At 48.8% G+C, this 16598-nt stretch overlaps 1 protein-coding gene across 2 annotated transcripts; it reads left to right on the top strand.

Annotated features, from left to right (window-relative positions):
- The first annotated feature begins 9166 nt into the window (after positions 1-9166).
- erlec1 (endoplasmic reticulum lectin 1) lies at positions 9167-15887 on the top strand. Of its 2 annotated transcripts, none has more exons than XM_067237109.1 (14): positions 9167-9399; positions 9545-9649; positions 9759-9839; positions 10639-10716; positions 10841-10898; positions 11014-11054; positions 11160-11383; positions 11615-11801; positions 12447-12611; positions 12706-12765; positions 12869-12993; positions 14084-14161; positions 14864-14939; positions 15213-15887. In XM_067237109.1, the coding sequence occupies exons 1-14, from the start codon at positions 9262-9264 to the stop codon at positions 15282-15284; spliced, it is 1488 nt and encodes a 495-aa protein (XP_067093210.1). In that variant the 5' UTR covers positions 9167-9261; the 3' UTR covers positions 15285-15887. The 2 variants fall into 2 exon arrangements, with proteins under 2 accessions (XP_067093210.1, XP_067093211.1); XM_067237110.1 differs by having other exon boundaries at positions 10844-10898.
- The last annotated feature ends 711 nt before the right edge of the window (positions 15888-16598 follow it).

The raw sequence follows: 16598 nt of genomic DNA on the forward strand, positions 1-16598 counted from the left end.
ACACCAGCAGTCTAAAGGAATGAGCAACATCGAACAAAATCAATCTTCCTGAAGTTTACAGTCTCCTTTGAAGAGAGTTCCACTGATTTGGTATCGACAGCATGTAGAATTCTACCTCTTCACCTAAAGACACAGAGAATCTGACCTTTTAATGGCCCTGCTGGTGTCAGCAGTTGATCTTCAGGAAGCACTCACACACCTCGCTGAACTTCTCAAAGAATCCTGAGCCTGCTTGGCGTTGTAATGAGACCTATCTGTGTATTACAGCCACCAGCCTCTACCTATGTGTGTATTACAGCCACCAGCCTCTACCTATGTGTGTATTACAGCCACCAGCCTCTACCTATATGTGTATTACAGCCACCAGCCTCTACCTATGTGTGTATTACAGCCACCAGCCTCTACCTATGTGTGTATTACAGCCACCAGCCTCTACCTATGTGTGTATTACAGCCACCAGCCTCTACCTATATGTGTATGACAGCCACCAGCCTCTACCTATGTGTGTATTACAGCCACCAGCCTCTACCTATGTGTGTATTACAGCCACCAGCCTCTACCTATGTGTGTATTACAGCCACCAGCCTCTACCTATGTGTGTATTACAGCCACCAGCCTCTACCTATGTGTGTATTACAGCCACCAGCCTCTGAAGTCAGGCTGGGGGAACAAAGGAGTGTGAATGTGCTGAGCGCTGGTCGAGGTGGGGCCTGGAGCAGGGCGTGGCCGCAGATAATTACGGAAAGGTTAGCATGGAGATCACAAAACACAGCAAGTGTGTGTGAGTCTCTGCCTGCCTGCCTGTCTGCCTGCCTGCCTGCCTGCCTGCCTGCCTGTCTGTCTGTCTGTCTGCCTGTCTGCCTGTCTGTCTGTCTGCCTGTCTGTCTGTCTGCCTATCTGTCTGTCTGCCTGTCTGTCTGTCTGTCTGCCTATCTGTTTGTCTGTATGCTTCATCACACACACTGCAAACACACATCATACATCACACACAGAAGAGAATATGTCAAGAGAACAGAAATACTCATACAAGAATATACATTACTGCACAAAGATCATTTATAATTTATAAATCTTTTAATGTCACAGCCCATATCAATATGAAAAAGCAAGCATTCTAAGCCGTGTGACTCCCCTGTCCCTTATTCATGAACATCCTCTGTTTGTTCTGGTGGATGAGGAGGAGAGGAGGAGAAAGAGGGGAGGTGGAGGAGAGATGAATGGGAAAAGGTGGAGGAGGAGGACATGGAAGGAGAGGGGGTGGAGGAGGAGAGGAGGTGGAGGAGAGATTAATGGGAAAAGGTGGAGGAGGAGGACATGGAAGGAGAGGGGGTGGAGGAGGAGAGGAGGTGGAGGAGGAGAGGAGAGGGGATGGAGGAGGAGAGGAGAGGGGGTGGAGGAGGAGAGTAGAGGAGAAGGGATGGAGGAAGAGAGGAAAGGGGGTAGAGGAGGAGAGGAGAGGGGGTGGAGGAGGAGAGGAGAAGGGGTGGAGGAGAGTAGAGGAGAGAGGGTGGAGGAGGAGTGTAGAGGATGAGGGGAACAAGAGGTAAGGGAGGATAAGAAGAGTGGGTCAAGAACGTTCAGAGGACATTGACCAGAGAAGCCTTTACTCTCATGTCTCCGAAGTGAGAAGTGTTGCAGCAGCTCCTAGCAACACATTCGTAAAAGAAGCCAAACTTTATCACAGCTCTCAGAATGGCCCACGAAAATACATTCCCAGCTCGATATGCAGAGACTCATATCTGACAGCGTGCATCCATCAAAAGGTCACCTCCGCCAGGCTCCAATAAATTGCCTTGTCCTCGCCTTCCTGTTGAGGCGCTTCTTGGCCGGCTTTCTCTTCTTGGTCACCTCCAAGGAAAGTTAGGTTTGGGGAGCAGATGAAGTCTGAAGTGTTCCTCAGAACAGTGTAAGAACCTCTCTGTCTGTCTGTCTGTCTGTCCGTCTGTTTTATAGTGGGATTTTAGTGTAATGATTGACTCATGTAATGTCTCGTGTCACGACTCATGTAATGTCTCGTGTCACGACTCATGTAATGTCTCGTGTCCCGACTCATGTAATGTCTCATGTCACGACTCATGTTATGTCTCGTGTCACGACTCATGTAATGTCTCATGTCACGACTCATGTTATGTCTCGTGTCACGACTCATGTAATGTCTCATGTCACGACTCATGTTATGTCTCATGTCACGACTCATGTAATGTCTAGATGTTTGTGGGTGTAAGACAATTTAACAGATAACCAATATATTATATATTTTGATCAACATGAGGCTACATGGTCATTGACTACTGCGAGGTGTTAGGCGGCTCAGAGTTTACATTTACATTTACATTTAGTCATTTAGCAGACGCTCTTATCCAGAGCGACTTACAGTAAGTACAGGGACATTCCCCCGAGGCAAGTAGGGTGAAGTGCCTTGCCCAAGGACACAACGTCAGTTGGCATGACCGGGAATCGAACTGGCAACCTTCGGATTACTAGCCAGACTCCCTCACCGCTCAGCCAACTGAGAGTTGACATTTAACTCTGTATAACTCGAGACTAGTTATCCCTTACTTCTCAGCATGAGAAATACAAGGTGTTGCGTGAGTCTCACTGCGAATGCGTGAGACTTGAGAGCCCTGGATTTATTTTGTGCACTAGTTATCTCCCTGTCACGTGAGAGGAGGGAAGAGAGGAGAGGAAGAGAGAGATAAAGGGAGAAGGAGGGAGGAGGAGAGAAGAGGGGTAGAGGGAGTAGGGTAAAGAAGAAGCAGAAGGAGGAATGGAAGAGAACTGAAACAGCAGTCAGATATGAAGGAGTACCAGGCTGTTACTGGGAGGATCGCTCATTTACATCTCATCATGCTGTAGACCCAGCAGAGACCCACACACTCACACTAAACACACACTCACATGTAGACCCAGCAGAGACACACACACTCACACTAAACACACACTCACATGCAGACCCAGCAGAGACACACACACTCACACTAAACACACACTCACATGCAGACCCAGCAGAGACACACACACTCACACTAAACACACACTCACATGCAGACCCAGCAGAGACACACACACTCACACTAAACACACACTCACATGCAGACCCAGCAGAGACACACACACTCACACTAAACACACACTCACATGCAGACCCAGCAGAGACACACACACTCACACTAAACACACACTCACATGCAGACCCAGCAGAGACACACACACTCACACTAAACACACACTCACATGCAGACCCAGCAGAGACACACACACTCACACTAAACACACACTCACATGCAGACCCAGCAGAGACACACACACTCACACTAAACACACACTCACATGCAGACCCAGCAGAGACACACACACTCACACTAAACACACACTCACATGCAGACCCAGCAGAGACACACACACTCACACTAAACACACTCACTCACACACATACACACCCACACACATGGACATTCGCACATACACACACAACATTGAAACATTCTAGCATTGAACCACCGGCTGTGGTTCCTCTCAGACAGGCCAGCTACAGGGCTGTGGATCCTGTCAGACAGCCCAGCTACAGGGCTGTGGTTCCTCTCAGACAGGCCAGCTACAGGGCTGTGGTTCCTCTCAGACAGGCCAGCTACAGGGCTGTGGATCCTGTCAGACAGGCCAGCTACAGGGCTGTGGATCCTGTCAGACAGCCTGTGTCTCTTACCATATCAATCTTTATCATGCATCTTTCTTAAACATGAGACCTGATCAAGTCATCTGTAACCAGCTGATCTCTAACCAGCTGATCTCTAACCAGGTGATCTCTAACCAGCTGATCTCTAACCAGGTGAAATTCAGAGAAAGACTCACATCGGGCCTCTGGACTCAATATTTTCCTCTCCACTTTACTGCCTCCATCCCTTCCTCTCTCCTCCTGCTCCTCCCCCCTCTGTGTTTACCTCCCACGCCCAGCAGGCTCAGGATTCTGTGATGAGCAGTTTGAGAAGTTCAGCGAGGTGTGTGAGTGCTTCCTGAAGGTCAACTGCTGACACCAGCAGGGCCATTAAAAGGTCAGATTCTCTGTGTCTTTAGGTGAAGAGGCAGAATTCTACATGCTGTCGATACCAAATCAGTGGAACTCTCTTCAAAGGAGACTGTAAACTTCAGGAAGATTAATTTTGTTCGATGTTGCTCATTCCTTTAGACTGCTGGTGTTGTACTAAGCACGTTGTTCCAACACACACACAAGCACGTTGTTCACACAGTGTCATAACTACTGCAAAAATTACGTGGTAGACTGTCAGCCTGTAGAGTCTACACTATTAGACAGACTTCTAACCTCCAACATCCTCCTCTCCTCTTCTCCTCTACTCCACCTCCCCTCCTCCATCCTCCCCTCCGCCTCTCCTCTTCTCCACCTCCCCTCCTCCATCATCCCCTCCTCCTCTCCTCCTCTCCTCTCCTCCACCTTCAATCCTCCTCTTCTCCTCTTCTCCACTTCCCCTCCTCCATCCTCCCCTCCTCTTCTCCACCTTCCATCCTCCTCTCCTCTTCTCCTCTTCTCCACCTCCCCTCCTCCATCCTCCACTTCTCTTCTCCTCTTCTCCACCTTCCATCCTCCATCCTTCCCTCCTCCTCTCCTTTTCTCCATCCTCCCCTCCTCCATCCTCCCCTCCTCTTCTCCTCTTCTCCACCTCCCCTCCTCCATCCTCCCCTCCTCCTCTCCTCCTCTCCTCCTCTTCTCTTCTCCACCTCCCCTCCTCAATCCTCCCCTCCTCTTCTCCTCTTCTCCACCTCCCCGATCCTCCTCTCCTCTTCTCCTCTTCTCCACCTTCCATCCTCCTCTCCTCCTCTCCTCCTCTTCTCCTCTTCTCCACCTCCCCTCCTCCATCCTCCCCTCCTCCTCTCCTACATGTGTGTGTGTGTGTGTATGTACGTGTGTGCATGTGTGTGTGTGTCCTGATCCAGTATTCCAGGTGGATAATTGGCTGCCTGGCCACTCACACATGAAGCAGCTTCGCTTCCACACGCCCGTCAGCCAATTAAACTGCAACTCCACTAGATCAAGTCACACTCTGCCTTCTCTGAGACATAAACACACACATATACTTGTACACACACACATATGCACACGCACACACAAATATACACATTCACACACTACCACACAGGCACATACACTTGCACATGCACACACACATGCACACACATGCACACACATGCACACACACACACATGCACACTCATGCACACACACACACATGCACGTATAGACACCCATGCACACACATGCACACACACATGCACACACACACACAGATGCACGCACACACACATGCACACACATGCGCACACACACACACACACATGCACACACACACACACACACACACACACACACATGCACACACATGCACACACACACACATGCACACACACACATGCACACACATGCACAAACACACACACACGAGCGCTGCTGTAAAGCTGGGACGGGTCGTAGGGGATTCAGGAAGACGTGGCGCAGCTTAAGATGATGGGACGGGAGCCAGGATTATTCCAGCAGGATCTCCAGTCTAATATCTATTCACCATGTGTCAATGTAATGTTTTATATCTCATATTTATTTAATCTCACTTCCTAATTCCTTTGCACAATGCAGCAGCCTGCCAGGATAAACCACAGAACTCATGTTGTCCTACAGCAGCGCATGTGTGCTCCCAGCCCTGCTGGACCACCTGTCTGCCTGCTACTGCTGGACCACCTGTCTGCCTGCTACTGCTGGACCACCTGTCTGTCTGCTACTGCTGGACCACCTGTCTGTCTGCTACTGCTGGACCACCTGTCTGTCTGCTACTGCTGGACCACCTGTCTGTCTGTCTGCTACTGCTGGACCACCTGTCTGCCTGCTACTGCTGGACCACCTGTCTGTCTGCTACTGCTGGACCACCTGTCTGCCTGCTACTGCTGGACCACCTGTCTGCCTGCTACTGCTGGACCACCTGTCTGTCTGCTACTGCTGGACCACCTGTCTGTCTGCTACTGCTGGACCACCTGTCTGCCTGCTACTGCTGGACCACCTGTCTGCCTGCTACTGCTGGACCACCTGTCTGTCTGCTACTGCTGGACCACCTGTCTGCCTGCTACTGCTGGACCACCTGTCTGTCTGCTACTGCTGGACCACCTGTCTGCCTGCTACTGCTGGACCACCTGTCTGTCTGCTACTGCTGGACCACCTGTCTGTCTGCTACTGCTGGACCACCTGTCTGCCTGCTACTGCTGGACCACCTGTCTGTCTGCTACTGCTGGACCACCTGTCTGCCTGCTACTGCTGGACCACCTGTCTGCCTGCTACTGCTGGACCACCTGTCTGTCTGCTACTGCTGGACCACCTGTCTGTCTGCTACTGAAAGACTCTGGCTCGGTTCTACAGCTGCACGACCCCAGGTCAGACCTAGAACCCTGGGTCAGGTCTACCACAGTACAACCTTGGGTCAGGTCTAGTACAGTACAACCCTGGGTCAGTTCTAGTGCAGTTCAACCCTGGGTCTAGTGCAGTACAACCCTGGGTCTAGTACAGTACAACCCTGGGTCAGTTCTAGTGCAGTTCAACCCTGGGTCATCACACCACTTCACACATGTGAGGCACCAATCAAGATGTGGCACCACAGTTACTATGGAAACATGTCTTAAAAGTTTGATCTGATTGCTGCATTGTTTAGATAATGAGATGAGGTGATCAGAACTGTATATTCAATAACACAAAAGGTAGGTCTCCAGGAATGTTAGTGTGTTTCGGTAAGAGAGCATGTGTGTATGTTTTAGTGAGAGAGTGTGTGTGTTTTTTTGTATTTGTCGTTTTTCTCCATGTTCCATTCTGTTTCCCTATATCCCTCTCTCATAATCCTCTCTCTTTCTGTCTCAAACTCTCTCTGTAATCTCTCCATTCTCCTCTGTTTTGCACTCCTTAATTCTCCTCTCCCCCGCTCTGCATTCCCCTTCTTCCATCTCTTCTCTCCTCTCTCTCCTCTCGTCTCTCCTTTCCTCTCCTTTCCTGTCCTTTCCTCTCCTCTCTCTCCTCCTCTCCTCTCTCTTCTCCTGTCCTCTCCTCTCTCTCTTCCTCTCATCTCTCCTCCTCTCCTCTCTCTCCTCCTCTTCTCTCCCTTTCTCCTCCTCTTCTCACCTCTCCTCCTCTCCTCTCCTGCTCTCTCCTCCTTCCTCTCCTCCTCTCTCCTCTCCTCCTCTTCTCCCTTCTCCTCTCTCCTTTCCTCCCCTCCCCTCTCCTCCTCTCTCCTCTCCTCCTCTCTCCTATCCTCCTCTCCTCTACTCCTCTCTCCTCCCCGATCCTCCTCTCTTCCTCTCGTCTCCTGCTCTCATCCTCTCCTCCTCTCGTCTCCTCCTCTCTCCTCTCCTCCTGATCCTCCTCTCTCATCTCCTCTCCTCCTCTCTTCCCCTCCTCCTCTCTCCTCTCCTCTCTTCCTCAGACATACCAACAGCTCCACCTGGAGGCAGAATCTCCTCCCAGGCTTCTCTGAGTCTCTTACACAGTTATTGATGGTTACATGAGCTTTCACACATATTGTTGATCAGAAAAGATTAGGTTTAAAATAATAAACCTGGGGGGGGGAATAACATGTTGTTATTCTGTTAATATCAGAATAACAACATGTATGAAACTAAAGGTCCTCACCAGAAAGCAGCTAGATGTGGCTGTCTGAGGAGTGTGACCCATGAGTCTGTAGAGTGTTGTATTACAGAAAGGTCAAGGGTCATCACTAAACAACAACCAGCCTGTGCTGGCAGCTCCTGGGCTCTGCCAGGAGAGGCCTCACTGATAATGGACACAGGTCACAGGTAACAGGTCATGTTGAGACATGAAACAGACTGAAAGTGAAACGCATGATGGGTGTGTTTACCTCATTATCATGTTGACCAGAGATGTGTTTAGCTAGCTCAAGAAAGGTCCATGGACCTGAATCATCAGCATGCAGGGCTGACAAATACACTTTCAGTGTATTTTTTTTGTGACCCACCGTCGTATTGCGACAACTTTATCGCATACAAAAACAAAGTGAAGCATTTTCTTTGAACCGTTGGGCTGTCTCAGACACCCCACATTGCGAAGGATAAAAGAAAATTGTTTTTATTTGTTTTGTATTGGGTAAAATTGGGTAAACACAACAATGGTTCGTTATGAATCTTTGAGTCATGTGACCTGAAGGCAGCACAAGGGTTAAAGAAGGTGCTTGGTTGGACGGCAGTCAGAACATAAAAGCCTTTTGTGTGTCTCGACTCACATGTGTTACTCAAAGGGCCATAGTGTTGGTTTGGTGGGGCCAGATGTTATCCTTCTGGGTCCTAACACCAGCCCTGTTCTGCTGCTAATTACAGGCTGGGTCTTCCACTGGTCTCTGGACCTCGATCAGGACCTCTGTCCACTACTTTACACTGGCTCCCCGTTACCTTCAGAACTGACTTTAAGGTCCTTTTCCTCACGTACAAAGCTCTACACGGACAAGGACCTAGATACATTGCTAACTCCCTTATAAACTACACACCAGCCAGAACACTGCGATCATCAAATGCAGGCCTATTAGAGGTCACCAGAAGCAGTCATAAGAAGATTGGTGATTCAGCCTTTGTCAATTACGCCCCAAAACTATGGAACAAATTACCCATAAATATTAGGGAAGCAAACACGCTAGACATTTTTAAAAGACAGCTTAAAACCTACCTTTTTACCGAAGCATTTAAGTAATTTTATCTCAGAAGGGTTTTACTACTTTCATTAGTTATATTATTGTTTTTACAGATTTGCTATTTTAATTATTACTTTTATCACTTGTATTATTATTTTTATTGATTTTATGTAAAGCACCTTGAGCTACAATTCTTGTATGACATGTGCTATATAAATAAAGTCTTACTCTTTAATACTCTGTTTAACATCAGAGTATGTTTATGTAGGGATGTTCATCAAAAATTATGTTTCCATTTTTTTAGTTTATCTCTGTATGGATAAAATGTGGATCAATATTGCATGAAGAGTTCCTGAGGTGTGTGTAGTACTATTTGTTTCCACTTACTGTCGCTGTGGTACTTTCTGTCTCTACAACTGTAATCTTCCACAACCGGAAAAAGACGTGGCAAGTGACTGAAACAATTCCGCTTCCTTGTTTACAGCAAAACTGTCTCGGTGGCTGTGAGGACTATGCATCGTTGACTTATTTAAATAGGCTGCATAGACCTTAACTCTTACCTAGCTAGGCAGCCTGACGGGCGATGGACCGGCTGGTGTTTGTGGTTCTCGGGGGTCTGATAGAGGTTTGCAGCGGTGTGTCCGCAAACAGAGGAGGGTATCAAACGTTCACAGATGAAATCCCATTTAAAATCAACTGGCCGGGATCAGAATTCACACTGGTAAGTGTTGGTGTGTGCGTTGATTCCCGCTTGCAGATATTTTAACAAGCTAGCTGTCCAGCTACTGGTGCAGGATAAAGCTGCTGTCATGTTTATTAAATAATGAAAATGATAGTTGAAAATGATAACCTCTATTTCTTGTTAGCCATCATCGGGTGCACTCTACAAAGATGATGACTTTGTCATCATGACAACAGCGGAGAAAGAGAAATATAAATGTCTCCTTCCCTCGCTGTCCAATGGAGATAAGGTAAAACTCTATTTAACGTTAACCACTGTGTACTGTAATGATGACAACGTGCAGATAGGAGTCATCCTCCTTCTCAACAAGTTTCTGTCTGTCTGTGTGTGTGTCCCAGGATGAAGAGAGGGATTACACTGGTCCTAGTCCCAGTGCTCTCCTGGAACCTCTCTTCAAGCAGAGCAGCTGTTCATACAGGGTGAGGAACAACACCTGTCTCACTCTACACCTGTTTAACCTGTCTCACTCTCTACACATGTCTAACCTGTCTCACTCTACACCTGTCTAACCTGTCTCACTCCACACATGTCTAACCTGTTTCAAGCTCGACGGTCCTGTCTAACCTGTTTCACTCTACACATGTCTAACCTGTGTCACTCTACACCTGTCTAACCTGCTTTACTCTCTACAGCTGTCTAACTTGTCTCACTCTAACCTGTCTTACTCTCTACACCTGTCTCACTCTAAATCTGTTTAACCTGTCTCACTCTCTACACCTGTCTAACCTGTCTCACTCTAAATCTGTCTAACCTGTCTCACTCTCTACACCTGTCTAACCTGTCTCACTCTCTTCTACCCCATCTTACTCCATAACTGTCTCACTCTCTACACCTGTCTCTTCACCTACCCTTGTTACGTTTCTGCACCTTCCTGCTTCTGTTAACCTGTCTACACCTGTCTGACACATTGTCTGACAACACACTTCCTCCTAACACACACTTCCTCCTAACACACACTTCCTCCTAACACACACTTCCTCCTAACACACACTTCCTCCTAACACACACTTCCTCCTAACACACACTTCCTCCTAACACACACTTCCTCTTAACACACACTTCCTCCTAACACACACTTCCTCCTAACACACACTTCCTCCTAACACACACTTCCTCCTAACACACACTTCCTCCTAACACACACTTCCTCTTAACACACACTTCCTCCTAACACACACTTCCTCCTAACACATGCTAACACATGTCCTGGTGGTGCAGATCGAGTCCTACTGGACGTACGAGGTGTGCCATGGGAAGCATGTGAGACAATACCATGAGGAGAAGGAGACAGGGCAGGTCAGTACAGACAGAACCACAACTGTTGCATTAGCTGGTCATTATAGTATGCTAAAGACATATCATGTTGTTCAAGTATTGTGTGTTGTTTGAAGAGTTCAGTGTGAGTGTGTGTTCCTCCTAGAAGATCAACGTTCAGGAATACTTCCTGGGGAACATGGCCGGGACAGACGACACCACAGGTACAAACTACTTCCTGTCTGAGTCAGTTCCTCTACTTCCTGTCTGAGATTCAGTTCCTCTACTTCCTGTCTGAGAAGACAATTTCTGATTTTCTTGCGTTTGTCTTCCTTCCAGAAGCAGAGAAGATGTCTGAGCTGAAGTCAGAATCAGGGAAGGTTAGTGGCACGCTAGCACCTCTCCTTTCCCAGGCCTGTTCCTCTCCTCCCTCCTTTCTCTCTAATCCCTCCCTCCCTTTGCTCTCTCTCTCATCCTCCATCCAGGTGCCTACTAAGAACGTGGAGGGTCAGCTGATGGCGTTCCACCGCGTGTGGATGGGTGCGGGGACCCCGTGTCTGCTGAGGCAGGGTAGCCCGCGCTCCACCTCTCTGCTGTATGTGTGTCACCCCGAGGCCAAGCACGAGATCCTGTCCATCGCTGAGGTCACCACCTGCGAGTACGAAGTGGTGGTGCTCACGCCCCTGCTCTGCTCCCACCCCAGATACAGGTACACACACACACATGGTACACACACACCTGGTACACACACACACCTGGTACACACACACACACACCTGTTGCACACACCTGGTACACCCACATACACCTGGTACAAACACATACACTTGGTACACACACCTGGTGTACACACACCTTGTGAAACAACAGTGCCATCTGTGACAAGTTTAAAGTGAAACAGTGTTTCTAAGCCCCGCCCCCAACAACTTTGTGTGTTCAGGTTCAAGTCATCTCCGGTGAACGCCATCTTCTGCCAGGCGCTGCCAGGTTCTCCTCTCAGACCTTTCAGACTCACCAAGCTGGACCAGGAGCAAAGAGATCTGCTGCGACCGCCCTCCTCCTCCTCCTTCTCCTCCTCTTCCTCCTCCTCCTCCTCCTCCTCCTCTTCCGCTGCCCCAGACAAGGAGGTGAGACGGGGGACAGAGGGGGGTGGGAGGAGACTGGGAGAGTTGAGGCTGGAAACAAGTTAAAGATTGATGATAAGTTACTGAGGAGAGACTGTAGGAGGGGAGGAGTGAGGTGGGAGAGGAGGAGGGGAAGGAGGGATGGGGGGAGAGGAGACGAGGGAGGGATGGGGGGAGAGGAGGGAGGGGGGAGAAGAGAGGAGGAGGGGAGAAGAGGGAGGGGGGAGAGGGGGACAGGAGGGGGGAGGGGGAGAGGAAGTGAGGGAAGGAGGGAGGGAGGAGAGGAGGGGGAGGAAAGGGGGGAGAGGAGTAGAGGAGGGAGAGATGGGGGGAGAGGAGAGGAGGGAGGGATGGGGGGAGAGGAGAGGAGAGGAGGGAGGGAGGGGGGGAGGGGGGAGAGGAGAGGAGGGGGGGGAAAGGGGGGAAGGGAGAGGAGGGAGGGGGGAGAGGAGAGGAGAGGAGGGGGGGGAAGCGGGGAGGGGGAGAGGAGAGGAGGGGGGGGGAAGCGGGGAGGAGAGAGGAGAGGAGGGAGGGAGGAGAGGAGGCGGAGGAGGAAAGGGGGGAGAAGAGGGAGGGGGGGGGGAGACAGTAGGACAGTGAACTAGGTATGAAGCACTGTCAACTCTAACTTGTCCCCGCCCATTCCAGGAGGAGGCGGAGTCTCCAGTCAGAGAAGAGGCATTTAGCTCCACCCACAAGCCCTTGGTGGTGGGCGGGCAGACTCAGGTGACGGTAGGCTCCACCCACATCTCCCACCTGACAGATGAGCAGCTGATCAGGGAGTTTCTGAGTGGCTCCTACTGCCTGCATGGGGTGAGATCTGCTCTCCTATTGGTTGTTGCTCACTGGGCTGTGGTATGATGTTAAATCCTGTGTGTGATGTCATTCCTTCCTGTGTGTGCTCCAGGGGGTGGGTTGGTGGAAGTATGAGTTCTGCTACGGTAGACATGTACATCAGTACCACGAGGTGAGTCTGTCCGCTCACAGGGACGTTGTGGACAATGCACCGTGTGTATGTGCACACATGCGTGTGTGTTTATATACACGTGTGTGTGAATCTGTGCGTTCAGGATAAGGAGCAGGGGAAGAGCATCGTGGTGGTGGGCAGCTGGAGTCTAGAGGAACATCTGGACTGGGCTCAGAGGAACGTAGCTCGCTCCTACCAGCTGAAGGACAACGGCCAGCAGAAAGTCAAGTACGACACTCCTCTCCTCTCTCTCCTCCCTCTCCTCTATTTCCTTCATCTCCTCCCATCCCTCTCTTCCTCTCCTCTATTTCCTCCATCTCATCTCCTCCTCTCCCTCTCTTCTCTCCTCCCTCTCCTCTATTTCCTCCATCTCATCTCCTCCCCGCCCTCTCCTCTCTCTCTTCCTCTCCTCCCCTACATTGAGTTTTTCCAGTCTACCACTATCTAGAATGGTGTTGCCATGCTTCTCTGAGACCCCACAGCGGGTCTGCAGAAGGCTCCTATATATCCTCTCATTATATACTGAACGTCTCTTATATTGTCTTATTACACGGCTGTTCTTAATGCTGTAGAATGCTCTATTCACTTGAATGGGGCTTCCCAACGTTCTGTGGTAAATTATTTTTGGATATTTGACCGTTGCTATGTATAATTGACCGCTGTCAAGGGAAGTGGCCTTTTTGCCTAGGATTCACGTCTTTCGTAGCACTCCACAAGCGTCCGGTAACTTTTCAACCCCAGAGTACTCCGTTGCTTAGCGACGTCAGCTGATCCGAAGCCTATCGGAATAAAAGTAGCCTATATATACCAGGCAACTATGGATGAGTTTCCAATTAACTTTATTATTTTGGGGAAATACGGCGATTTTGATACTTGGTTAAAGGCTGAGTTGTTGCCATCGCCAGTGAAGAAACAGAATGCCAACAGTTGTTGCCATCGCCGTTGCTATGCATGTTCAACGTCTTTGGCGAACTATTTCTCTGCTGATCAACACTACGAATGGTAACAAATAAATTGTTAAAAAAACGCTTATCCCGCTTATTATATACTGAAGGTCTCTTATATTGTCTTATTATATACTGAAGGTCTCTTATATTGTCTTATATACTGAAGGTCCCTTATATTGTCTTATTATATACTGAAGGTCTCTTATATTGTCTTATTATGTACTGAAGGTATCTTATATCGTCTTATTATGTACTGAAGGTCTCTTATATTGTCTTATTTACTGAAGGTCTCTTATAATGTCTTATTATATACTGAAGGTCTCTTATATCGTGTTATTATGTACTGAAGGTCTCTCTTGTCTTGTCTCTAGGTTGGTGTCTCACTTCTACGGCCACGGGGACTTGTGTGACTTGACAGGGAAACCCAGACAGGTCATCGTCAAGCTGAAGTAAGGAGAGGGTCTACACCTCAGGAAGCATGGACACTGATCTGACTGTGTGCGTGTGTGATGGCCCCTGGACACTGATCTCACTCTGTGTGTGTGTGATGGCCCCTGGACACTGATCTGACTGTGTGTGTGTGATGGCCCCTGGACACTGATCTGACTGTGTGTGTGTGATGGCCCCTGGACACTGATCTGACTGTGTGTGTGTGTGTGATGGCCCCTGGACACTGATCTGACTCTGTGTGTGTGTGTGTGTGTGTGTGTGATGGCCCCTGGATACTGATCTGACTCTCTGTGTGTGTGTGTGATGGCCCCTGGACACTGATCTGACTCTGTGTGTGTGTGTGTGTGTGATGGCCCCTGGACACTGATCTGACTGTGTGTGTGTGTGTGTGTGTGTGTGTGATGGCCCCTGGACACTGATCTGACTCTGTGTGTGTGTGATGGCCCCTGGACACTGATCTGACTGTGTGTGTGTGATGGCCCCTGGACACTGATCTGACTGTGTGTGTGCGATGGCCCCTGGACACTGATCTGACTGTGTGTGAGTGATGGCCCCTGGACACTGATCTGACTGTGTGTGTGTGATGGCCCCTGGACACTGATCTGACTGTGTGTGTGTGATGGCCCCTGGACACTGATCTGACTGTGTGTGTGTGTGATGGCCCCTGGACACTGATCTGACTCTGTGTGTGTGTGTTCCAGGTGTAAGGAATCAGAGTCCCCTCATGCTGTAACAGTCTACATGCTGGAGCCTCAAACCTGCCAGTACATCCTAGGGGTAGAAGATACACACACTCACACACTTAACTACACACACACACAAACACACACACATATATATCAATGCACCTATATACACACACCTAAATACACGTACCTACACACCTATACACACACACATATCTACACTTGTCTTAACAAACACATATTTTCCCATCTCACACACACATCTCTACACACACACACACATCTACACGCCTATACACACACACATATCTACACACATATAATCACAGTCTCAGGACTCATGGTTGTGTGTGTTGGTTTGAAGGTGGAGTCTCCGGTCATCTGCAAGATCCTGGACACAGCTGACGAACAGGGCCTGCTGTCCATATCCAGTTAGAGAAGAGGAGGAGAGGAAGAGGAGGAAAGGAGGAGGAGGAGAGGAACAGGGCCTGCTGTCCATATCCAGCTAGAGGAGGAGGAGGAGGAGGAGGAGAGGAGGAAGGAAGGACAAGAGGACAGAGGATAAAGGGGTTCTTGAGAGAGAGAACCTTGACAGACCCAGAGAACCTTGACAGGGGCGAGCTGGGGGCCCCGCCCCCACCCCCACCTTGACTCTTACCCCGCCCCAACCCTCACCTCACCACCCACCCAGATCCTAACCCATCCTGCCCCTGTCTTCACCACCCACCCTGACCCCACCCCGCATCTCAGCTGAAATAACAACTAAACCATGTCACACTGACACATTCAGACTGTAAAGTTGTATGTCGTTTATCCTGAGGTGTTGGTTGGACGGTGCTTCCATTTAGATTTAAAAACTACAACTGCTGTTGTCTCTCTTGTCATTTTACATTGACTTTGGCACATCCTCTGTTATGGGAAATAAGCTACAACCAGTAGCTGTAACTGAATCAAATCAGTTGTTGTGGCCTACCTGTTTTCCACCTGGAAGGAAAGAGTTTGGATTTTGAAATAATAAAAATTAAGTTTAAATATAAAAGGCTGCTTTTGATACAAAACATCACATGAATATTTGATGTATAACCCCCCGGTGAGCCTTACCACAGGGGTCTGGGTTCCATTCCGGTCTGGGTCATTTTCTGCATCTTTCTCTCACAGATTTCTTGTTTATCTTTGTTTATCTCCTGAGTACATGAAGCTGAAAGGGCCCAAAACATCTTTAATATAAATAAGATGTTTTTACATGATGTATATCAGTGTTTCTCAACTGGATTTAAAAGTGGGTTGCGAGCTGGTGTGAAGAGGGTTGTGTACATGTGCTTCGGCTCCGTCAAAAAGTCCAACTTTTATTTTTATAAGTTACCAAACTTCCGATGGTGCGCTTTTATTTTGAAATGTGCGGAGGCTCCACACTGCCGCCCGCATTCTAGTACACAAATGATCACTGCAATTGTTTTGTGAAATAAATTATAATGGTTTGGAAATGAAATTATTTTGGGGTCATGACTTCATGGCCAAGGAAAAATGTGGGCCCTGAAGTTAGGCCATCTTAGAACCACTGTGCTGAGCTATACCCAGGTACTGCTGTAGGACATTCATACTTCACTGCTGTAGGACATATTAATTGTTCACTGCTGTAGGACATATTCATACTCAACTGCTGTAGGAAATATTAATTGTTCACTGCTGTAGGCCAGATTAATACTTCATAGTAAATACTGAAAATGACAGTAAAATACTGTATAACATT

Source organism: Osmerus mordax, chromosome 5 (assembly GCF_038355195.1).
Source record: "Osmerus mordax isolate fOsmMor3 chromosome 5, fOsmMor3.pri, whole genome shotgun sequence".
NCBI lineage: Eukaryota > Metazoa > Chordata > Actinopteri > Osmeriformes > Osmeridae > Osmerus > Osmerus mordax.

Bases quoted from the DNA above. Each gene is read 5' to 3' on its own strand.
- erlec1 (XM_067237109.1), top strand. From the start codon at position 9,262: ATGGACCGGCTGGTGTTTGTGGTTCTCGGGGGTCTGATAGAGGTTTGC. The intron at 11,802-12,446 runs GTGAGACGGGGG...CGCCCATTCCAG, and splicing joins CCGCTGCCCCAGACAAGGAG to GAGGAGGCGGAGTCTCCAGT. The intron at 12,766-12,868 runs GTGAGTCTGTCC...CTGTGCGTTCAG, and splicing joins ATGTACATCAGTACCACGAG to GATAAGGAGCAGGGGAAGAG.